Source organism: Ornithorhynchus anatinus, chromosome 13 (genome assembly GCF_004115215.2).
Source record: "Ornithorhynchus anatinus isolate Pmale09 chromosome 13, mOrnAna1.pri.v4, whole genome shotgun sequence".
Lineage (NCBI taxonomy): Eukaryota > Metazoa > Chordata > Mammalia > Monotremata > Ornithorhynchidae > Ornithorhynchus > Ornithorhynchus anatinus.
Window position 1 is genome coordinate 39,264,842 of NC_041740.1, and position 23,584 is coordinate 39,288,425.

Here is a 23,584-nt window from a genome sequence, read left to right on the forward strand (position 1 = left end):
GAGGCTCAGACCCAAACCAGCCAGTTTTATTCCGACGGAAGGTCCGTCCCTCCTAGAGCGTCCGACGCGGGAACGGGGCCCCGTCCCGGGGCGGGGAGGCGGGGCCCCCCGGGGGCGGGGGGGTCCCAAAGGCACCAGAGGTCTCGAGCGGGGCCGGCGGGGGGGTCCCGGCGGCCCTAGGCGGGTCCGAGCGCGGCCTGGAGGTCCCGGGCCTTCTCGGGAGGCAGCGAGCCGAGGGCCCTCTGGAAGTGGTCGGCGTGGTGCTGGGCCAACTGAGTCACCAGCAGCCGCAGGGCAGCCTGGGAGTCTGTCGGCCGCAAGCGCCAGCGCGTCCGCCGTCACCGACCTCGCCCCCCCCCCCCCCCCCCCGACCCCCGTCCCGGACCCGCCGCGGCCCCCGTCCGCTCGTGGACCTTCTGTCTCGTTCACGGTTATAAAGGGTGTTTCTCTCCCGGGGCGGTTTCATTCCGCGGGCGCTGCGGCCCCCTCCCTCCCTCCCCGGGCGACGCCCCCTCCTCACCTTGGGGGAGCCGGTCGGACCCCAGGACGAGGCTGCACACGCGGAGGAGCTCGGGGGCCGTTTCCACCACCTGCGGGCGGGGGGACGGCGGGGGAGCTGAGCGGCGGGCGCGGGGGGGGCGCGTCCCTCCTCTCCCCGACCCCTCCGCGGAGGGCCGGGCGGTACCTGCTGGGGCCGGTCCCGGTAGAGGAAGCAGAGGCAGCGGCTGACGGTGCTCCACTCCTCCATGTCCTCCCGCAGCGGCAGGGAACGCAGTAGCGTGGGCAGCACCTGGGGGACCCCGGGGGTCAGGGCCGAGCCGGTCTCCCGCCGCCCACGGGATCCCCCTCCGCCGTCCCCCCCTCACCTGGTGCGGGGGCTTCCCCGGCAGGCCGGACAGCAGCAGGCGGGCCAGGGCCCCGCAGATGTTGTCCAAGACCCGGCCGTGGCGCTCGTGCGCCAGGAGGGACGACAGGGAGCCCAGGATCTTGCCGAAGCATCTGGGCGGCCGTCAAGGGGCGGGCGGAGGGGCACCGTTGGGCCGCCCGCCCCTCCCGCGTCCCCCGTCCCGCCCCCCGCCCCCCGGCGGCCCGCGGGAGGGAGGATACGCCTGGGCCGGAGGGCCCCCGTGCTCGGCCAGCACGCCCAGCCCGAAGACGGCGTTGCTGCGGACCTCGGGGTCGGGCTCGCGGGCGGCCTCCAGCAGCGCGGGCAGCAGGCGCGACACGAACTGGGCCGAGGCCGGGCCCAGGCCCTGCACCGCCTCCGCCAGCGTCCCCACGGCGAACGACTTCTCCGCCACCGAGCAGCTCGGCTTCTGCGGGGAGGGGGAGGCCGTCAGCCCGCCGGGCCGGGCCGGGCTGGGCCGGGGCGGGAGGGCCCGAGCCGGAACCGGGGTCCGGGTCGCTCACCGCCTTGCGCAGCAGCAGGGGCAGGAAGCCGGCGAAGAAGGGGGCGAAGGTCTCCCCGCCGGCGGCGGCGGCCAGGGCCGGGATGGCCTCCCCGGCGTGCTCCAGCAGCATGGCGTCGTACTCCGCCTGCGGCGGGGCGGGACGGGGGGGGCCGGCGCTCAGCCCGGACCCCCGGGAGCGGACGGGGATTCCCCCCCCGCCACCCCGGCCTCCCGCGGCTCCCCGGCCCCCACCTGCTCCTCCTCGTCGTCGTCTTCGTCGTCGTCGTCCTGGCAGGCCGTCTGCGGCCGGGGGACGGGCGGTCGGGGGCGGGTCGGCCGGCGGCGGCCCCCCGGCCCGGCGCCCCCGCCCCCGGCCCCCGGCACTCACCCTCTTGTGCAGGACGGCCCCGAGGGCGGCGCACAGGTCCTCCAGGCGTCCCGGGGCCCGGAGCGCCAGGGCCCCGCAGGACTTGAGCAGGCCGCCGAGGGCCTCCAGCACGCCCATCACCACCAGCCGCTCCCGCTCCCCCTGCACCGCCTGCACCAGCGCCGGCACCGCCCGCCCCAGTGCCACCTGCAGGGCTGGAAGCCGGGGCCGCCGCTCACCCCGGCTGTCCGCCCCGTACCCGCCGGACCCCCGCCGGACCCCCGCCCGCCCCCCTCCTCACCGGCGCCGTTCTGCTCCGACGGGCACTGCCCGGCCGCCTGGTGCAGGGCCCGGCAGAACTGGCCCAGGGTCTCGTGAGCCGCCTTCCTCACGTTGAGGTGGGGGCACTGGGGCGGGCGAGGAGGGGGCGGGGGTCAGGCCCGACCCGGGCACCCGACCCCTCCCCCCGCGGCAGGCCCTCCCTCCTCCGCCCCGGGGGAGAGCGCGTCACCTCCAGCAGCTTGTACACCTCCTCGAAGGCACTGTCCATGTAGGGGAGGAAGGCCACGCTACGGGGACGGAGAGAGAGAGAGAGAGAGGGGGGGGGGGAGGCTGGGGGCCGGGCTCCGGGGACGGGGGTTCCCGGGCGTCGGGGCGGAGGGGGAGGGTGGGGCTCACCTGGCATTGAGCGAGATCTCCCCCAGGGCCGAGCAGGCGTCCTCCTTCTCGTCGAAGAAAGCGTTCTCCACGCTGTACCTGGCGGCGGACGGTCGGGGCGTCCAATCCCGCCCCGGGATACGGACCCAACCCCCGGACCCCCTCTGGACCCCCGACGCACCCCGAGACGTCAGAATCGTCTTCCTCGTCGTCCTCCATCAGCTCCTCGTCCGCCTCCTCCTCGCTCTCGTCTTCGAACAGCAGGAACGTGCCGCTCCCCTCGTACCGGGGCTGGGCGGGCGGGGGCACGGGTGGTCCGCGGGGACCGCCCCCCCTCCCCGCCCCCCTCCCCGCCTCCGTCCGTCCCTCCCGCCCGGGCCGCGCCCTCGCCCGCGCCCCTCACCACGATGCCCTCGGTGGAGCGCAGCGACAGCAGCATGAGGGTGGTGATCTGGGGCAGGTGGGGCGACAGTCCCGCGCCCATCAGCCCCGACAGGGCGGCGAACAGGCCGTACCTGGGGGAGCCGACGCGTCCGCCGTCACGCCCGGCCCTCCCCTGCGGGGCGGGGGCGGGGGGGGGGAGCGGGGCCGCCGCCCGCCGCCGCGGAGCCCGGGGTCAGAGGGGTCAGCGGGGAGGGCGGGGGCTCACGTGCAGCGCCGCAGGTCCGGGTCGTCCACCCGGTCGCAGAGCCGGAGGCCGAGCAGGCAGCACTCCTCGGCCAGGGGTCTCATGGCCTCCGCCAGGACCCGGGCCAGGACCCCCAGGGTCTCTGCGGGAGGCGGGAGGTCGAGGTCAGCGGGCCTGAGGGCGGACGGCCGGGATCCTCCGGCCCGGGGGGGGGTTCAGGGGTCGGGCGGGGCCCGGGGGCCGAGCGGGGCGCGAGAAGGAGCGCGGCCGGCCGGGCGCGGGCACCCACCGAGGCTCTGGATCTGCAGGGCCCGCAGGTCCTCGCGCCCGGTCAGCAGGTACTCCCGGAGATGCTCCACGACGGCGGGGAAATAGGGCAGGAGGGCGGCCTTGGCGGCGCTGGCTGTGGGGGCGGGCGGGGGCGGTCGGCCGGCCGGCCGCCCTCCTCCCGCTCCCGTCTGCCTCGCCCTCGCCCCCGCGCTCGCTCCTTTCGTCCGGCCCCGGGCCACCTCCGGACCTAGCTGTGATTTACGAGCTCGTAACGGTAGTCACCGGGGCACCCGTCGGGGGTTCGCCGGGTGCCGAGCGCCGTACTGAGCCGCGGGGTGCCCGCCTGGGAATCGGGCCCCGCCCTGAGCCCACGGTCTGCGCCGGAGGGAGAACCAGGATCGAATCCCCATTTTGGAGATGAGGGAGCTGAGGCGCCGAGAGGTGGAGTGGCCGGCCCGAGATGGCGCAGCAGGCACGTGCGAAGAGCCCGGGCCTGGGAGTCGGAGGTCGTGGGTTCGAATCCCGGCTCCGCCACTCGTCCGCTAGTCGCTTCACTTCTCTGGGCCTCAGTTCCCTCATCTGGAAAATGGGGATGAAGACCGGGAGCCCCACGGGGGACGACCCGATGACCCTGGATCTCCCCCAGCGCTTAGAACGGTGCTCTGCACGGAGTAAGCGCTTAACAGGTACCAACGTCGTTACTACTCTCGGTAATATTTACGTTAACGGCCCGCTCAGACCGTCAGCTCGTGATAGGCAGAGGACGCGCCTACCGACTCTCCCAGACGCTCTGCGCACGCTAAGCAGCGTGGCCTGGTAGAAACGGCCCGGGCCTGGGAGTCCGAAGGCCCTGGGTTCTAATCCCGCCTCTGCCACCCGTCTACTGCGCGACCTCGGACGAGTCGCTTCACTTCTCTGGTCCTCAGTCCCTCGTCCGTAAAATGGGGATTAAGCCTGAGCCCAGGCGGGCCGGCGTCCGACCCGATTAGCTTCTACCTGCCCCGGCGCTCTGACGCAGAGTAAGCGCTCGGCAGGCACCACCACCGCCGTCCTTATTTTTAATATCGGCTCCAGCGCCGGGCACGTAGCGCTCGGCGAACGCCACGGGTATCCCGTACCGTTAGCGGGGGCTCGGTAGATACCCCCCACCCCCTGCCCCCGAGGCCCCCGGCCCGCCCCGCCTCACCAGTGGCCCCGAGCAAGCTGACGGCCAGTTCCTTGACGCGGGGTCCGGCCGGTCCCCGTAGCGGCTGCAGGATCCGCTCCATCAGCTCCGCCAGGTAGGGCTGCACCTCGGCCCCTGCCCCGGAGACGCGCCCGCTCAGCGCCCGGCCCGCCCCGGGAACCCTCCGGGCCGCCCCGCCGCCCGGCCCCCGCCGCCCGGCCCCCGCCCCTCCCGGTACCCAGGTTCTCCACGAAATTCTCCAGGGCGTAGCAGGCCTTGGCCAGGTGGCGCGTGTGCCCGGGCGGCACCGACTCGAGGTAGTTCAGGAGGAGCGGCATCACCTCCCCGCAGTAGCTGCTGATGTGGGGCTGCGGGGGAAGGCCGGCGGGGTCGGGGGGGGGGGGGGGAACGGGGACCGGTGGGAAGGGGGGTGCCCGCGGGGGTCGCCCCACCGGCCTCCCGCCCCCCCCCGTCGCCCCCGGACCTGCAGGTTCTCGGAGAACTGGCCCATGGCGAAGAGGGCGGCGTTGCGGACCACCTGGGAAGGGTCGCCGAGGCTCTGGCACACCACCTGCAGCAGCGGGGTCAGCAGCCTGGCGGGGGGCCGGGGGCCGGTCAGCGGGAGACCCCCGGCTCCCCCATCCCCCCGCGGCCCCTCCGCGCGAGCCGGGTACCTCTGTCGGATGTGGTCTCCGGCCCCCTCGGCCAGCACGGCCAGCACCATGAGCCCCGCCTTGCGCCGGTAGGGATCCGGCCCTCGCAGGGACTGATCCAGCAGGGGCATCTGCAAGGGGCCGGCCCCGGCGTCACCGCGGCGCCGGCCTCCCGCCGCCCGCTCCCTCCCCGCCCGGCCCCCCCCCGGCCGCTCACCAGCTTGGGGAAGAGTTTCTCGGGGGGCAGGTGCAGGGCCAGCACGTCCACCACCTGGGGGGCACGGCGGGTCAGTCCCGGCCCCCCGCGCCCCCGGCCCGCCGCCTCCCCCGGGCCCGGCCGCCCCCCGACCTGCACGGCGAAGTGCTTGGGCGTCTCGCTGTCCATCCCGCCCTCCGGCAGCTCCTCCTCCTCCTCCTCCTCCTCCTCCTGGTCCTCGGGGTCCAGCCGGCCGGCGGGGGGCTCGGCGGACATGATGGGGAACAGGGCGTGGAGCAGGGGGCTCAGGAGCCGCTGCTTCACTACGGCCTGGGGGCCGGGGAGGGGGTGAGCCGGGGTGGGGGGGGGTCCGCCCGGCCTCCCCCTGGGAGGATCCGCCGCCCCAAGCGCGGAGCCCGCTCCCCCGTCCCGGGGATGCCCCGCCCGCTCCCGGCCCCGAGGAGGGTCCGGGGCCGTGGGGAGCGGAGGCCGGGGCCGGAAGGGGCGAGGGGGCCGACCTTGCTCTTGACCTTGACCAGGGAGGAGACGCAGCAGAGCAGGCGCCCGCGGAGAGAATCCCCCAGCGCCGTGTTGCCGGCCACCTGCCGCATCGCGGGTGCGAGACGGGGACGGGGCTGGGTCTCGTCCTCCCGGCCCCCCCCAACCCCGGGACGGCTGCCCGCAGCCCCCCGCCGCCCCCCTCACCTCCATGCAGAAGGTGAGCACGGCGGCCACGTGGGGTCCGACGACCGGCAGCTCGGACTCCAGCAGCTCGTCCAGCACCTCCACCGCCTCGCTGGCCTTCACCTGGCGGGCGGCCGGGCGGCCCCGGACCCTCAGCCGCGCCCGACCCCCGGCCCGTCCTCTCCCCCTTCTCCCGGCTGCACGGGACCTTCCCGCCCCGTCCCTGCTACGCCGTAACGACGGCGGTAACGATCACGGTACCCGTCACGCGCTCAGTACGCGCCGGGCGCCGTTCTAAGCGCGGGGATAAATCCGGACCCATCGGGTCGGACCCGGCCCCTCTCCGGGCCGCCGCCGCCTCCGCCCGGCCCCCCTCACCTCGTCCGTGCGGATCAGTTCCTCCAGAGCCGTGACGATCCGGGGCACCAGGTTCTTGGTGAGAGGCTGAGGGGGCACGAGACGGTTGGGGCGCCGGGGGCGGGGGGCCCCCCGTCGCCTCCCCGCGCCCCGGCGAGCCGTTCGGGGGGCCGGAGGGAGGGGGAGGGCGGCCGGGCTCACCGCGTCGTCGGGTCCCAGGTGGGGCACGAGGGCGGTGAGCGTGCGTAGGGAGTAGTAGAGCGAGCCCGGGGCCTCCCCCTGGCTCAGCGTGTGGTGCAGCAGACGCAGCAGCTCCCGATGGTGGGCCCGGAAGGGCTCCGGGTTCGACGTCACCACCACGCTCAGCAGCATCAGCCCCATCTGCCCGCCGCGGGGGGGAGCGGGAGGGGGGCGGAGAGGCGGTCACCGGGCGGTCCCGAGGCCCGGCGGTCCCCGCCGCCCGCCCCCGGCCGGCCCGCGGGACCTACCTCCTTCTCGGCGGGGTGGGGGCTGCGGGTGCCGTTGCGGAGGAGCTGCAGGAGGCCGGGCCAGGCCTCCGGGCCCTCGTGCCTCAGGATGGTGGCCGCCAGCTGGGCCAGCCCCAGGCTCACCGGGTGTCTGGGGGCAACGGGCCGTCAGGGAGGCCCCCGCCCCCCGGACGGTCGGCTCCTCGCGGGCAGGGAAACCCGTCCCCTCCCGGGCGCCGAGCACAGCGCTCTGCACACGGGAAACTCACCGTGGGCACGGAGCCGCCCGCGAGGCTGCTGCGTCGCGCTCCCCCGGGGGCTCGGCGCCCCGCACAGAGGAAGCGCTCAAGAAACACGACCGAGGGAGGGAATGACTCACACGTTCTCCTTCTGCAGAGCTCTCAGCGCCAGCGACTTCAGCCTGGAAGGGGGGAGGCCGGAGGGGGGGGGTCAGGGCCGGCCCCGGGCCCCGGGCCCCGGCCCCCGGCCGCCCTCCCGCCGGCCCGCACTCACTCCTCCCGCCGGTCCGGGCCGAGGCGTCTCCAGCGGGTGCTCAGCCGCCTCCTCACCAGCAGCACGGCCAACTGACGGATCTGAGGGGCCGGAGAGGGGCGGCCCAGGTCACCCGGGGCCAAGGGGTCAGGGGGGAGAGGAGGGCGCAGGGCGGAGTCTCTCACCTGCGGGTCATTCGCCGTCACCACCAACTCGCAGAGGGCGGGCAGGGCGGCGGGGTCGCGGAGGGCGAGGCGGAGCCGCTCTGTGGCCTGGGGAGGGACACGGCCAAATCCATTCCATCCGGTTGTTACTTATCGAGCGCTTACTGGGTGCGGAGCACGGGACTGAGCACTTGGGAGAGGACAGTATGACGCTAAACGGATGCGCTCCCTGCCCGCGGGAAGCCGCTGGGCTAGGTCACGGGTTCGAATCCCGGCTCCGCCACTCGTCAGCTGTGTGACTGGGGGCAAGTCACTTCTCTGTGCCTCAGTGACCTCGTCTTGTAAAATGGGGATGAAGACTGTGAACCCCTCTTGGGACAACCTGATTCCCCCGTGTCTCCCCCGGCGCTTAGAACAGCGCTCGGCACGTAGTAGGCGCTTAACAAATACCGACATGATCATCATTATTAGAGTGAGGAGGCGGCGACTCTCCCCGCCCTCTTGGAAGCCTTGCTGAAGCTCCACCTCCTCCAAGAGGCCCTCCCTGACTGCGCCCTCCTTTCCTCTTCTCCCGCTCCCTTCCGCGTCCCCCTGACTTCCTCCCTTTAATCCCCCCCCCCCCGGAGCTGCACAGCGTTTACGTCCCCAGCTGTCATTTATCAGTTCCTCTTCCTGCCTTTCTCCCCCGTCTCGACTGTCAGCCGGGCCTAGCGGGTAAAGCCCGGGGCCTGGGAGTCAGAGGTCGTGGGTTCTAATCCCAACTCCACCCCTTGTCAGCTGGGTGACCTTGGGCAAACCACCGAACTCTCTGGGCCTCAGTTCCCTCACCTGGGAAATGGGGATTAAGACCGCGAGCCCCACGGGGGGCAGGGACTGGGTCCAACCTGATGACCTCGTCTCTATCCCAGGACCTACAACGGTGCCTGGCACCTAGTCAGCGCTCAATGAGCCTCACAGTTATTCTCACACGAGAATTACAGCCGTTATTATTACGCCGCGAGGAGCGGCGTGGCTCGGGGGGCAAGAGGCCGGGCTGGGGAGTCAGAGGTCGTGGGTTCGAATCCCGCCGCTTAGCAACCGGGTGACTTTGGGAGAGAGTCGCTTCGCTGCTCTGGGCCTCAGTGACCTCATCTGCCAAATGGGGGTGCGGCCTGTGAGCTCCACGCGGGACCACCCGATGACCTTGCATCCACCCCAGCGCTTAGAACAGTGCTCGGCCCAGAGTAAGGGCTTAACAAATGCTACAATGTAGTTCTTGTTCTTGGGGCGGGCGGGGAGCGGGGCCGGGTGTCGCAGCGGTGGCCTCTCCCAGGCGCGGGGTCCAGGGCTGGGTGAATCAATCAATGAATGAATGAATGACAGGGTGAATGAATGAATGAGCGGGGCAGAGGCGGTGTCCGTCCGTCCCCCCCCTCCCCCGGTGACCTGTCGGATGCGCTGCGTGTCGGGCAGCAGCAGGTCCCGCAGGATGGGCTCCAGCCCGGAGGGCTCCATGGCGGCGGCGGCGGCGGCGGCGGCACGTGGGGCGCAGGGGGGGAGGGAGGGGGAGGGGCGCGGGCCGACCCAAGCTTCCTGCGGAAACGGCGTCCGCCCCGCCCCCGTCTCCCGGGGAGACGCGCGCGCTTCCGGCCTCCACCAACTTCCGGCCCCGTCTCCCGGGGAGACGCGCGCGCTTCCGGCCACCACCGCCTTCCGGTCCCGCCCCCCGTCTCCCGGGAGACCCGCGCTTCCGGCCCCAACCGACTTCCGGTCCCGCCCCCGGGAGACCCGCACTTCCGGTCCCCCTCACTTCGGGCCGCGCGCCCCCTGCTGGCCCCGCAGGGCAGGGCAGGGCAGGGCAGGGCAGGGCAGGGCGGGCGGAACAAGCCCCCAGGGGATAACTAGTCATCAAAGTGCCGGGGCTTCTTAAACGCTTCCCAGGTGCCGGGGACTGTACTGAGCGCCGGGGAAGATCCCGGGCAAGCGGATGGGACGCAGCGGCCGTCCCTTGGGGGAGCTCACAGTCCCCATCCCTACTTTACATATGAGGGAAGAATAATAATAAAAATAACGGACTTTTTTCAGTATTTACTAGGTGCCAGACCTTGTACTAAGCGCTGGGGAATGATTTCCCGGGCCATCGGATTGAACACGGTGGCTGCCCCATGGGGACCTCACAGTCTCCGTCCCCATTTTACATGAGGGAATAATAATAGTAATTATGGTACTTGTAAAGTGCTTACTACGTGCCGAGCACTGTCCAAAGCGCTGGGGGAGACACAGGGTCATCGGGTTGTCCCACGTGGGGCTCACATTTTTCAATCCCCATTTTTTTTTACAGATGGGGTAACTGAGGCACAGAGAAGTGAAGCGACTTGCCCAAGGTCACCCAGCAGACAAGTGGCGGAGCCGGGATCGGAACCCGCGACCTCTGACTCCCAAGCCCGGGCTCTTTCCACTGAGCCACGCCGCTTCTCTCTCTAAATAATAACAATCGGTATTCGTTAAGCATTTACTACGTGCCAGGCACCGTACCGAGCGCCGGGAAAGGTCCCGGGGAAATCGGATCCGTCTCCACCCCCGTTTTACGTTATGAGGGAATAATAATAATTGGGGTATTTGTTGAGCGTTTACTATGTACCAGGCCCCGTACTAAGCGCCGGCCCGCAGGCACAACCCCCCTTTGTCAGATGAGGGAACTGAGACCCGGAGAAGTGAAGGGACCCGCCCGAAGCTCCCACGGCAGAGATGTGGCGGAGCGGGGATTAGAACCCGTGACCCCGACTCCCAGACCCGGGCCCTCCCCCTAGGCCGCGCCGCTTTCCTCACCCCACCTGGTCCCCACCCCGCCGCGGAGGTGAGCCGCTTTCTTAATAAACTTTATTGTGGTGTTCATAAAAAGAAAACCATCGGAACCGAACCAAAGGCAAATTAAAAAATCCTAATATATATACTCCTTATATATAGATATTTATAGATATTTATAGACCTCCGGGGCCCCGGGGGGGTGGTCTGGGGTGGGGAGGCCGGGTAGGGGCGGGTCGAGGACCTCGTTAGGAAGCAGGGCTCGGGATGGGGGGGAACCGGGGAGGGGGGAGGCGGAGGCAGGAGGGGCGAGAAAGGGATGGGAAGGGGACGGGAAGGGGACGGGAAGGGGACGGGAAGGAGATGGAAAGGAGACGGAAAGGAGACGGGAAGGAGACGGGAAGGAGACGGGAAGGGGACGGGAAGGATGGGAAGGGGACGGGACTAGCTGCTGTGGAGGAATCACGGAAGGGGAAAGAGGGAAGGGGAAAGAGGAAAGAGGGAGGGGGGAAGATGTAGAGGGAAAGGTCCCCCCCAACACACACACACACACACACACATCCACTCACACACACGTCCACACCCTACGTGGGTACACAAACGCGCCCCGCTTCACAAACACCCCTCTCCCTGCCCCCCGAGGGACACACCGCGCCCCAACACACCTCTCCCTGCCCTCCACGGGTCCGCACACCTACCTCTCCCCGTCCCAGGCGGATAACACAGACAGACAGACGCACACAGCCCCGCGCTTCCCCGCCCCACGTGGAGACGCGCACGGACGCGCCTCTCCCCGCTCCACACGGAGGCGCGCGCCCCCCACCCCCCACCACCCCACCTCCCCTCCCCGCGGGGGCCCGGCCCGGGGCTCAGTCCATCTTGAGGTTGACGTAGATGTAGCGGATGAACTTGAGGGAGGAGAAGAAGGAGATGGTGCCCAGCATGAGGAAGAAGACGTAGCCGGTGAGGAAGGAGTAGCCGAAGAACTCGACGGTCTGGACGGGGCCGGACATGTTGGAGCGGCGGGCGTAGTAGAAGACGGAGTAGAGGAAGATGAAGAGGCCGGTGGAGCCGGTGCTCAGCACGGAGCGCCACCACCAGCGGTAGTCTTCGCCCGACAGCTGGAAGTAGGTCAGGGAGACGGAGATGCAGGCGCCCACGCTCAGCAGGATGGCGAAGACGAAGAACAGGATGCCGTAGAGGGTGTACTGCTCCCGGCCCCACACCGTGGCGAAGATGTAGTACAGCTCCACCGAGATGGCGCTGCCGGGGGGACACGCGCTACGTTCCTCCCTGACCCGCGCCCGCGGGGGGCTCTCCCCGCCTCCGCCGCGCCTCCATCCCTCCCTGTCCCCTTTCGCGGGATCCGGTAGGCGGTGCGCGCTACGTGCCCGGCGCTGTTCTAAGCTCCCCGCGGGACGGAGGGCTCTCCCCGCCTCTCCCGCTTTCCCCACGCCTCCATCCCTCCCTCTCCCGATCTCTCTCTTTTACGGTATCTGTCAGGCGCTTACTACGTGCCTGGCACTGTTCTAAGCTCCCCGCGGGGCAGGGTGGTCCCCCTCTCTCTGCCGCTTTCCCCACATCTCCATCCCTCCCTCTCCCGATCTCTCTCCTTTTTTACGGTATCCGTTAGGCGCTCACGATGGGCCCGGCCCCGTATTCGGCGCCGGGGTGGGGAACCAGCTAATCGGGTCGGACACGGTCCCCGTCCCCCGTGGGGCTCGCAGATTCGAACCCCGTTTGACAGAGGAGGGAACTGAGGCCCGGAGAAGTGACGTGATTTGCGCGAGGTCGCACGGCAGACGTGCGGTGGGGTCGGGATACGAACCCACGTCCTTCTGACGCGTGGCTCGGTGGCCAGAGCCCGGGCTCGGGAGTCAGAGGTCGCGGGTTCTAATCCCGGCTCCGCCACTTACCGGCTGTGTGATTGGGGGCACGTGACTTGACTTCTCTGTGCCTCAGTGACCTCATCTGGAAAATGGGGATGAAGCTCGTGAGCCCCACGCGGGACGACCCGACGGCCTCGTTATCTAAACCCAGCGCTTAGAACAGCGCGTGGCACGGGGTGAGCGTTTAACCCCGTCGATATCGTCATCGTTATTACCGAGCACTTATTGATGGTAAGGGAGCACCTGTCTGCCGTGCCTGCAGTGAGCGCTCAGCCAATACTAACAACGGCGGTCTCTGTGAAGCGCTTACTCGGAGCCAGGCGCTGTTCTAGACGCCGGGGTAGACAGAAGAGAATCGGGGCGGGCACGGTCCCCGTCCCGCGTGGGGCTCACGGTCTTCACCCCCGTCTTCCGGATGGGGGAACCGAGGCCCGGAGAGGCGAAGCGACCGGGCCCCGGGGCCGCCGGGCCGGCAAGTGGCGGCGCCGGGCCGGGGAGCCGCCTCTCCGGCGACGGGACGAGCGGCCGCGGGGGCGAGGGGACGGCGGGCCGCGCGCCCACGGGGGTTACCTGAAGGGCAGGAAGCCTCCGATGGTCATGTGCACCAGGGTGGACTTGTACCAGGGCTGGGGCGGGATCTCGCGGGCGACGTTCTTGGTGCGGCACGGGGCGTCGAAGGGGCCGGCGTTGTTCTTGCCGAAGATGCCGCCGATGACGGTGAGGGGGAAGCCCACCAGCAGCCACACGGTCAGCAGCAGCACCACGGTGGTGGCCGGCAGGGCCTGGGTCGACCCGTTGGCCCAGTGCACCGAGTTGACCACGCTCCACGTCAGGAAGAAAGGCACTGGTGGCGGGGGGGAGGGGGAGAAGGACCGTCCGTCGCGGGGCGGCCGGGGGGCCGCCCCGCTGCGCCCCGGCCGCCCCCGGCCGCCCCCGGCCCCTCACCGGAGAACAGGCTGGTGGTGAGGACGACGTTCCAGACCCAGCGCTCGCCCCCGATCTGCCGGTAGAAGTGGCTGGACACGTAGCCGGAGACGCAGCAGGTCAGCGCGTACAGCAGGATGGCCGCCGAGTTGATGGCCCCGTGGCGATGCACGTTGAACAGGCCCAGCAGCGCCATGACGATGATGCCTGGGGAGACGCGCGGAGGCCGCTCGGTCCATCGGGCGCACTCGCCGGGCGCTTACGGCGGGCGGGGCGCCGGGCTACCCGCTCGGGAGGCCACGGCGTCCGACGGCCGCCTCCCCCGCCCACGACGCGCTGACGGTCTGGGGCGGGGGGAGACGGACCTCGACGGGGATCGGATTTCGGATCGGGGATCGGCCGGGGCGGGGGGGGCGGGGGGGGGGGTCCGATAGATTGCAGCGATCGGCCTCTACGCGCTCTGCGGCGCGGTCGAGCGGGGACGGAGCCCGGTTCTAATCCCGGCTCCCGTGGGGCCTCGGGCGAGTCGCTCGGCTTCTCTGGGCTCGGGTCCCTCCACCGCAGAATGGGGATGAGGCCTGTGAGCGGTGAGCGCTCAACCGAGACCGCGGCGATTACGACGACGATCATCCCCGGGGGTGAGGGGCGACTCCGGGCCCCTCCCTGGGCCCCCGGTGCCTCCACGGGGCGATCCATCCTCCCCCCGGGGCAGCTTACTGGAAGATCCCCGCCCCTTCGCCCTCTCCCCCTTCGGGGAGGCCAGGGTGGGCCCCGGCCCCGCCGCCCCCGGCCCCCTCACCGGTGCCGAGCGCCAGGAACTGGGCCCCGACGCCCAGCACGGCGCAGAGCAGGCCGCGGTAGGGCGGGAAGCGGAAGACGTCGGTGTGGATGATCTTCCAGCCGTTGTCGCCCTGGTCGAAGTCGTCGGCCGCGCCTCCCCCGCCCCCGGCCGCCGCCGTCTCCTCGTCCAGGTTGTAGCGGGCCAGGTCGTTGCGCAGGACGCGCATGAGGATGACGGCCACGAAGCCGACCAGCAGGAAGACCAGCACCATGGAGTTGATGACGGACAGCCAGTGGATCTCCAGCGTGCGCGGGAAGAAGAAGCCGTCGCCGGCCCCGCCGCCCCCGCCCCGCCGGTCCCCCCGGCGCTCGGGCCCGCCCTCGGCCCAGCGCACGCTGTAGGTGTGGGTGAGGCGCAGGGGCTCCTCGGCCCGCCGCCCGCCGTCCAGGCTGTGGGGCTTCACGTCGCGCACCGACACGTTGGCCGAGACGATGCGGTCGCCGTGGAAGCCCAGGTGGAAATCCAGGTGGGTCCACAGTCCCAGCTTGTGGCTGTGGGGCAGGAAGCCGCTCTCCTCCATGTAGCCCACGAAGCCACGCACCGGCAGGTCGTCCACCACGAACTCGAAGTAGTACAGCTCCTCCACCGCCCGCCGCAGCCGCTCCACCTGCGAGCCGGACCGATTTAACGGGGCGCGTCGGGAGAGGACGGTATCGCCGTTCAGCGGACGCGTCCCCCGCCCCGAACGGGCTTCCGGTCAGGCCGAGGGCCGCTCTCCCCTCCTTCGAGGCCCTCATCGGGGGCCCGTCTCCTCCAGGAAGCCTTCCCTAGGCCTCCCCTCCCTCCCGGGCCGACGAGGAGCCCGTTATTAATAACAATGTGGGTATCTGCAAAGCGCTCACTATGTGCAGAGCACTGTTCTAAGCGCTGGGGTAGATACGGAGTCATCCTGCGCCGCTCTGACGGTCGTCCTCCCTCCCCTCCCGACGGCACATACGTCTAACACCTGTAATTTATCTCTGTTAATGTCTGTCTCCCCCTCTGGACCGTGAGCTCGCCGTGGGCAGCAACGGGTCCGTGGGTTGTTCTGCTGTCCTTTCCCGAGCCCTTACTCCAGTGCTCCGCACGCGGTGAGCGCTCGACAGACCCCGCTGAATGAACGGAGGGGGAGACGGGCGTTGATATAAGTAAATGACGGATTCGGCCAGAAGAGCTGTGGGGCTGGGAGGGAGGAAGAACAAAGGGAGCGAGTCAGGAGTGGGAGAAGCGGAGAGGAAGGCGCAGTCGGGGAAGGCCTCCCGGAGGAGATGGGCTTCGAAGTAAGGCTTCGAAGGAGGGGGGGGGGAAGAGACGGCGTCGGTGGGATAGGAGGAGGGAGGGCGTTCCGGGCCGGAGGCGGCACGTGGGCGAGCCGACGGTGACGCGTTTCTCTTTGTGGATGGGCAACCACTGGAGGTTCTTGAGGAGAGCGTGGACCACCCCCCTTGAGTTCCCCGCCGCTGTGGGGGCCGCCTCCCCACACCCCCCGGCACTTCCCACCCCCCGGATCGCGGCCAGGACCGGCCCCGCTCCGGCCCCTCGGCGGATGGGGCCGGCACCCTCCCGTTGGCCCGCCCCACCGCGGCCGCTCCCGACCTCGCGCTCTCGGGGCCGGCGAGGAAAAGCTCGGGGTGAGGCGGGGCGGGGAGGAGGAGGGATCGTCTCGGGGCACCATCCATCTCTGTTGCACCGTCCTCTCCCGAGCGTTGGGGCCGGCGCTCCGCGCACCCTAAGCGCTCGCTAGAGACCACCGATCGGAGTCGGAGGAGACGTGCGGACCCCGGGTCTGATCCTGGCTCCGCCACTCGCTCGCGGGGTGACTGTGGTCGAGTCCCTTAGCTGCTCGGCACCCCATTTCCTCATCTGGAAAGGGGGGACGGGGTGGATCCCCGTTCTCCCGCCCCCCGGTCTGCGAGCCCCGCGTGGGGCGGAGGCCCTCCGTCATCGGATCATCCCGCGCCTGCCCCGGCGCGAGGTCTAGCGCGCGGCCAGGGCGCTTAGCCAACGCCTCGCCGGCCGACGCTATCGGTCGGTCGGTCGCGTTTAACGGAAGAGAACTAAGCTCTTGGGAGAGAACGGTAGCGCCATGTAACGGACGCGTTTCCCCCGCCCACGGTGAGCTTACAGTCCAGACGACTACAACCGATCGGTGGTATCCACCGCGTGCTTTCTGTGTGCAGAGCACTGCGCTGAACCTTGGGGAAAACGCAATGATACGGTCCCTCTAGACCGTACGGTCGGTAGGGGCGGGGAACGTGTCTGCTAATTCCGTTGTATCGTAAATCAATCAGTAGGATTTATCCAGCACTTACCGTGTGCAGAGCACTGTCCTAAGCGCTTGGGAGAGTACGACAGAACAACAGACGCATTCCCTGCCCACGGTGAGCTTACGGTCGAGAGGGAGCTCAGAGTTTAGAGTCTTACTCTCCCCAAACACTCAGTACAGTGTTCTGCGCACAGTAAGCGCCGGTGAGCGCTCGGCAAATACCATCGACCGACTGCCCGAGGCGACAGGGTCGGCAAGACGCGGGCCTGCCGACGAGGAGCCCGCTACTAATAATGATAACGTGGGTACAGCGCTCACTATGTGCAGAGCACCGTTCTAAGCGCCGGGGTAGATACGGGGGTCATCGGGTTATAAACTGTGGTATTTGTTCCGCGCTTACTCGGTGCAAAGCACTGTTCTAAGCGCTGGGGGATACAAGGCGATCGGGTTGTCCCCCGTGGGGCTCCCGGTTTTAATCCCCATCTGACGGAAGGGGTCACCGAGGCACAGAGAGGTTAAGTGACTTGCCCCGGGTCACACAGCCGACCGGCAGCAGAGCCGGGATGAGAACCCGTGACCTCGGGGCTCCCGGTCTCTCTCTCCTCACCCCGCAGGGGAGGCAACCGAGGCCCCGAGAGGTGAGGCCGCCGGTCCGAAGTCACCCGGCTAATCCCGGAGCCGGGATTAGGCCCCACGGCCTCTCGCCACCGAGCCACGCCGCTTAAGGCGGGAGAGGCGAGGGCGGGGGGGGAGCCGGGAGGCGGGGGGGAGGGAGGGCGGAGGGGCGGGGGTCCGGCGGGGCGGGACCCACCTGGGCGGGGGTGAGCTGCAGGTGGCAGAGGGTGCGCTTCTCGGCGTTCTCGCGGAAGCGGATCTGGTAGAGGGATTCGGCCATGCGGTCTCCGTCCAGGACCTCGCCCAGGCTGAGGCTTTTGTGGCGGACCTTGTCGGGGCTGCAGACGGGCAGCTGGTAGTAGTGGTAGGTCTCCTGGGGGTTGTGGTAGGGGCCCACCTTGTTGACGTAGAGCACGACGGGGTCGCCGGGCCGGTAGCGCGTCTCGCCGGCCGCCCCCGGCGCCCGGCCCGGGTCCAGCAGCAGGGACAGCAGCAAGGGCAGGAGCCGGGGGCCGGGCCGGCGGCGCGGGGCGCCCGGGGTCATCGTCCGCTCGCCTGCGGGGGCCTGCGGGCCGAGGGGCGTCCGTCAGTCCGGCGATAACATCTCCCCACCCCTTCCGCTCGGCGCCACGTTTCGCTAGGCGCTGGGGAGGGAGGCGGCCCGGGGGCCGCCGGGACCGGGGTTCCGATCCCGCCTCCGCCGCCCGACCTCGCCCCGGTCCTCGGTTGCCTCGGCTGGAAAACGGGGAGACCGTGAGCCCCGCGGGGGACAGGGACCGCGGCCCACCTCCTTAACCTCTATCTGCTCGGCGCTTAGGACGGTGCTGGGCACCGAGGAAGCGCTTAACGAGTACGACGATAATAATAATAACCATCAACGGACATTCCCTGGTGATGATAATAATAATAATAGTAACGATCAATGGACATTCCCTTTTGACAAGGAGCTCAGAGTGTAGCGGGGGAGACGGACGTTAAGAGCAGCCCGGTGGCTCGACCCGGAGGACGTCCGTCCATCGTCCCTTCGATTCATGCGGTCGCATCTATTGAGCGCTCGCTGTGTGCAGAGCACCGGGCTGAGCTCTTCGCACTTACTGTATGATGGAAAGATGAATGAAAACTAAGCCAGCGGGGCTCGGTGGCGAGAGCCCGGACTTGGGAGTCAGAGGTCGTGGGTTCGAATCCCCCCACCTGTCAGCTGGGGGACTTTGGGCAAGTCGCTTCACTTCTTTGGGCCTCAGCGACCTCATCTGTCAAATGGGGATGAAGACCGGGAGCCCGACGGGGGGCCGCGCCCGACCCGATTAACTCGTCTCGACCCCGGGGCCTACTACAGCGTCTGGCACGTAGTGAGCGCTTAAACACCACCGTGATCATGATTATTAGTAATAATACTAATGTTGGCATTGGTGAAGCGCTTCCCACGTGCACAGCGCTGTTCTAAGCGCTGGGGGAGATGCAGGGTCATCAGGTGGTCCCACGTAGTATCAGATGCCATAATAATAAAAATTATTATTGTTAGTGAAGCAGCGTGGCCCAGTGGCAGGAGCCCGGGCTTGGGAGTCAGAGGTCAGGGGTTCGAATCCCGCCTCCGCCACTTGTCGGCTGGGTGACCTTGGGCCAGTCACTTGACTTCTCTGGGCCTCAGTGACCTCATCTGCAAAATGGGGGTGAAGCCTGCGTCCCACGGGGGACCACCTGATGACCTTGTATCCTCCCCAGCGCTTAGGACAGTGCTTGGCACAGAGGGGGCGCTTAACAAATACGATGATGATGATGATGATGATGATGAATAAGACGCCCCCAAGCCCCGCCCCGGAGCGGCGTCGAGACCCCTCCCCCTCCTGCCCCTCCCCCAGGCCCCCTCCGGCCCGGCCCGGCCCGTCCCGTCCCGTCCCCCGCCCACCTCACCTCACCTCACCGCGCCGGGTGGGAGGGAGGGAGGGAGTCAGGACTGGCGATGGCGGCGGTTGGCGGCCACGGCCAAGGCTACGACCAGGCCCGCCTCACTCCAGACTAGGCCCAGACCCGAGCGGAGCCGAACGGAGCCGAGCGGAGCCGAAGAGACTCGAGCGGAGCCGAAGAGACCCGAGCGGAGCCGAAGAGACCCGAGCGGAGCCGAAGAGACCCGAGCGGCCCAGGCCCAGGGCTGCCCGGCCCCCCGCCGGCCCCGTCTCGGCCCCCGCCGGCCCGCGGCCCCCGCCGCCTGCCGCTCGGCGCGGCCTCCCCCTGCCCGGCCCCGGCCTCCTCGGCCTCCCCGACTCCCGCCCCGCCGCGCTCCCGCCGCTTTCCCGGCCGCGGGGTCCTTCGGGCGGCGGCGCGGGCAGCCCGGGCGCCTCAGGCCTCCACTTCCGCCTTCGTCACGGGGAGGGGGAGGGGTCCTCGGCCGCCCTGCGCGAGGCCCCGCCCTCTGACGCCCCCCCTCCCGTCTCTTAAAGGGCCAGCCACACTCCCTCCCCCTTCATTCATTCATTCACTCATTAAATCGTATTTGAGCGCTTACTGTGTGCACAACACTGTACTGAGCGCTTGGAATGTACAATTCAACAACAGATAGAGACAACTTCTATTCATTCAATCGTATTTATTGAGCGCTTACTGTGTGCACAACACTGTACTAAGCGCTTGGAATGTACGATTCAGCAAGAGACAACTTCTATTCATTCAATTGATTTATTGAGCGCTTAGTGTGTGCACACTGTACTAGGCGCTTGGAATGTACAATTCAGCAACAAATAGAGACAACCCCTATTCAGTCATATTTATTGAGCACTTACTATTAATAATGACAATAATGTCGGTATTTGTTAAGCGCTTTCTATGTGCCGAGCGCTGTTCTAAGCGCCGGGGTAGATAGAGGGTGATCAGGTTGTCCCACGTGAGGCTCACAGTCTTCATCCCCATTTTACAGACGAGGTCACTGAGGCACCGAGAAGTCAAGTGACTTGCCCAAAGTCACACAGCTGACAGGTGGCGGGGCCGGGATTGGAACCCATGACCTCTGGCTCCTAAGCCCGGGCTCTTTCCTCCGAGCTACACCGAAAAGGAGTGCGGAGCACTGTACTAAACGCTTGGACAGGACAATTCAGCAACAGATAGAGACAAGCCCTACCCAACCAGGGACTCCCAGTCTAGAAGCGGGGAGACAGACCCCCCCACCCTCAGTCACTGGGGAAGAACGGCCCACGTCCAAGCTGAAGGCTTCCTCTGTGGGGTCTTGTGGAAAGCACACGAGCCTGGTACTCAGGAGGACCCGGGTTCTAATCCTCCCTCTGCCACCTGGCTGCCGGGTGACCTTCCGCTTGACTTCCTCTGGCCCTCAGTCCCCTCGTCCGTAAAATGGGGATCGAGACCGGGAGCCCTCTGCGGGACAGGGACTGTATCCGACTCGGTCACCTTGTATCTGTCCCGGCGCTTAGTACAGTGCCTGGCACAGAGTAAACGCTTAAATACCATTAGAAAATAAAAAATAAAACATGCCAGGAGTTAGGACAGGAGACCGGCCGTTGGCCAGGACAGGAAGGCCTTTGGTTCGTTCATCCATTCGATCGCATTTATTGAGCGCTTACTGTTCATCCATTCGATCGTATTTATTGAGCGCTTACTGTGTGCAAAGCACTGTACTAAACACTTGGGAAAGTACAGTATAACAACAGACGCATTCCTGTCACAACGCACTCCAGCTGGCCTTTAACTCTAAGCTCCTAGAGGACCGGGATTGTATCCAATCTGATTTGCTTGTATCTCCCCCAGCGCTTAGTACAATGCCTGGCACATAGTAAGCGCTTAAAAATACCATAATTATTAAATTATGATGACGTGGTTCTATACTCTCCCCACTGCCTCATACCCTGCGCGGCCCAAGGTGGGAGTACACGATCAAAGATCCAAAGTGGCGATGAGCGTCTCCCCCTGAAACCAATCAATCAATCAGTCCACGGCATCGATTGAGCACTTGGTGGGAAAGCAGGATGGCCTAGCGGATAGAGCCCGGGCCCGAGAGGCACAAGGATCCGGGTTCTAATCCCGGCTCCGCCACTCGTCTGCTGTGTGACCTCCGGCAAGTCGCTTCCCTTCTCTCAGTTCCCTCGTCTGTAAAATGGGGTTAAAGACCCGTGGGCCCCGTGCGGGACAGGGACGGTGTCCAACCGGATTAATTTACATCTACCCCAGCGTTCAGAACAGCGCTTGGCATATAGTCAGTGCTTAACAACTACCTGCATCCTAAATATTATTGCTATTATTACAGAGCGCTATACTAGACGTTCGGGAGAGATAAAGTTAGCCCCCATCGCAGGAACAGAGGGGCAGGCGGTCCAGGACGGAGGGACAGCGAGGGCTGGGAAGTTCCTTTGCTCCCCGTAATAATCCCTGTGGTATTTATTAAGCGCTTACTATGTGCCTGGGCTCTGTACGAACTGCAGCACAGATACGAGATACTCGGGTTGGACAAAGTCCCTCCCAGACTCCATGAGAGAGGCAGCGCGGCTCCGTGGAAAGAGCGCGGGCTCGGGAGTCCGAGGCCGTGGGTTCTAATCCCCGCTCCGCCCCTTGACAGCTGTGTGACTTTGAGCGAGTCGCTTCACTTCTCTGCGCCTCGGTTCCCTCATCTGTAGAATGGGGACGAAGACTGGGAGCCCCGGGTGGGACGACCTGATAACTACGTCGGCACTTAGAACGGTGCTGGGCACAGAGTAAGCGCTTAGCAAATACCGTCGTCATTATCATCATTAATACACATCAGCGAGTGACGGAAGACAGGGAAGTGGAAGCTCCAGCCCTGCCTCCCGTCGGCCCCATCGCCTCCGACGGGGGAGGTGAGGCGGCGGGCCCGGGGGACGGTGTGGGTCGGGGCGACCTCCCCCCGTGCACGGGGCTCCCCGGCTCCCGGCTGACCTCTGACCCCCTAACTCAGCGACCAATGAGGAGCCCGGGGCGCCGGGGAGGATTGTGAAGCCGACGGAACCCGGGAGGCCGGGAGGGTTCCGGTGACCGGAGGACGGAAGCGACAACGGGGCCTGGAGACGAGAGAGGCCCCTCCCCGGCACCCCTAGCCGGGGTCCCCCACGAGCAAGCATTTTGGGGTCCACCCACCTTCGGGCCCGCAGCCCCCGGGGCCCCCGGGCGGTAGCCTCTGCCCAGGGCCGGGGGGCGCCGGCGTCGTCCGCCCCCCGCCCGTCCCACGCCATGGGGCAGGGGGACACGGGCGAAGCGGCCGGGGCCCCCCCCTACCGCTCGGTCCTGGACGAGTACGGCTACGAGATCGGCAAGGTCATAGGTCACGGCTCCTACGGCACGGTCTACGAGGCCTTCTACACCAAGCAGAAGATCACCGTGGCCATCAAGATCATCAACAAGAAGAAGGCGTCCGAGGACTACCTCACCAAATTCCTGCCCCGGGAGATCCAGGTGGTCCGGCCGGCGGGCGGCGGGAGGGGACGGGGACGGGGGGGGGGGGGACGGGCCGGCCCCGCCTGACGCCCCCCGCCCCCCCTCCGCTCCCCGTCTCGGTCCAGGTGGTCAAAGTCCTACGCCACAAGTACCTCATCAACTTCTACCAGGCCATCGAGACCACGTCGCGCGTCTACATCATCCTGGAGCTGGCGCCGGGCGGCGACGTGCTCGAGTGGATCCAGCGCAGCGGGGCCTGCTCCGAGCCTCTGGCCGGCAAGTGGTTCTCCCAGCTGGCCCTGGGCATCGCCTACCTGCACAGCAAGGGCATCGTGCACCGGTGAGGGGGGCGGCGGGGCCGACGGGGATCCGGCCCCCCACCCGCCGACGCCCGGGCCGGGCCCGGGGCCGGGCGGGGGGCGCCTCCTCCCCTCTCCGGGCCCCGGACGTCCCGTCCCCGTCCCCGCGCCCGAGTCCCCTCCCCGGGGGTCCGAGCGCCCAGGGGGACCCGCCCCTCCCCGCCTCACCCCGCCGCCCCCCAGGGACCTGAAGCTGGAGAACCTGCTGCTCGACAAGCGAGAGAACGTCAAGATCTCGGACTTCGGCTTCGCCAAGATGGTGATCCCGGCCAACCAGCCGGTGCGCAGCCCCTCCTACCGCCTCATGAGCTGCTTCGGGCACCTCAGCCAGACCTACTGCGGCAGCTTCGCCTACGCCTGCCCCGAGATCCTGCTGGGGCTCCCCTACAACCCCTTCCTGTCCGACATCTGGAGCATGGGCGTCATCCTCTACACGCTGGTGGTCGCCCACCTGCCCTTCGACGACACCAACCTCAAGCGGCTGCTGCGCGAGACCCAGAAGGAGGTCGTCTTCCCGTCCCACGCCCACGTCTCGTCCGACTGCAAGGTGCCTCGCCCGCGGGGGGCCGGGCCGGGAGACCCCGGGGCCCCCCCGAGTCCCCCCGGCCCGCGCCCCCCGGGCGGCCCCCTGAGCCGCGGCCTCTCGCCCGCCCCAGGACCTGATCCGCCAGCTCCTCCGCCAGGCCTCCAAGCGCATCAACATCCTGGACATCCTCAAGAACCCCTGGGTGCTCAAGTTCCAGGCCGAGCGGCCCAACCACGAGATCCGCGTGCTGGAGACCCTCTGCCTGCCCCACCCCACCCACCCCGACCGCAAGGAAGCCTCCCCCCCCGGCGGGAACCCCAGAAGCGGCAGCTGAGGGGCGGGGTGGGGGGGGGCAGGCCCGGGGGCACCGACCCACCGGGTCTTTTCTACCAGAAATAAAACTGATTCCATTGAGTCGCGGCGGCCCGGGCGGCCGCCCCGGGGCCGGCTCCGGGGTCCCCGGCCCGCCTTCCCGGCCCTTTGAGACGGGGTCGTCCCCCACCTCCCGCCCCCGCCCGC

General features: G+C 68.3%; 3 protein-coding genes across 3 annotated transcripts; 1 reads left to right on the plus strand and 2 right to left on the minus strand.

Moving 5' to 3' along the window:
* Positions 1-10: 10 nt before the first annotated feature.
* Positions 11-9,003, minus strand: IPO4 (importin 4). The gene is made up of 30 exons (XM_029078187.1): positions 8,917-9,003; positions 7,513-7,599; positions 7,349-7,428; positions 7,215-7,256; positions 6,857-6,986; positions 6,570-6,749; positions 6,390-6,455; positions 6,033-6,134; positions 5,846-5,929; positions 5,481-5,657; positions 5,349-5,402; positions 5,153-5,262; positions 4,963-5,071; positions 4,717-4,846; positions 4,500-4,613; positions 3,333-3,446; positions 3,065-3,185; positions 2,819-2,930; positions 2,597-2,706; positions 2,437-2,514; positions 2,270-2,327; positions 2,060-2,165; positions 1,780-1,973; positions 1,644-1,691; positions 1,411-1,536; positions 1,108-1,316; positions 867-999; positions 686-790; positions 521-590; positions 11-307 (listed from the first exon to the last, which is right to left on the minus strand). Exons 1-30 carry the CDS (start codon positions 8,983-8,985, stop codon positions 177-179), a joined length of 3,249 nt encoding a protein of 1,082 aa, XP_028934020.1. The 5' UTR covers positions 8,986-9,003; the 3' UTR covers positions 11-176.
* Positions 9,004-11,106: 2,103 nt separating this feature from the next.
* Positions 11,107-18,881, minus strand: TM9SF1 (transmembrane 9 superfamily member 1). Its single transcript, XM_029078369.2, has 6 exons — positions 18,706-18,881; positions 16,986-17,354; positions 13,888-14,536; positions 13,110-13,295; positions 12,735-13,008; positions 11,107-11,538 (listed from the first exon to the last, which is right to left on the minus strand). Exons 2-6 carry the CDS (start codon positions 17,331-17,333, stop codon positions 11,145-11,147), a joined length of 1,851 nt encoding a protein of 616 aa, XP_028934202.1. The 5' UTR covers positions 17,334-17,354; positions 18,706-18,881; the 3' UTR covers positions 11,107-11,144.
* Positions 18,882-21,744: 2,863 nt separating this feature from the next.
* TSSK4 (testis specific serine kinase 4) lies at positions 21,745-23,479 on the plus strand. The gene is made up of 4 exons (XM_029077617.2): positions 21,745-22,198; positions 22,306-22,520; positions 22,723-23,086; positions 23,196-23,479. Exons 1-4 carry the CDS (start codon positions 21,977-21,979, stop codon positions 23,397-23,399), a joined length of 1,005 nt encoding a protein of 334 aa, XP_028933450.1. The 5' UTR covers positions 21,745-21,976; the 3' UTR covers positions 23,400-23,479.
* The last annotated feature ends 105 nt before the right edge of the window (positions 23,480-23,584 follow it).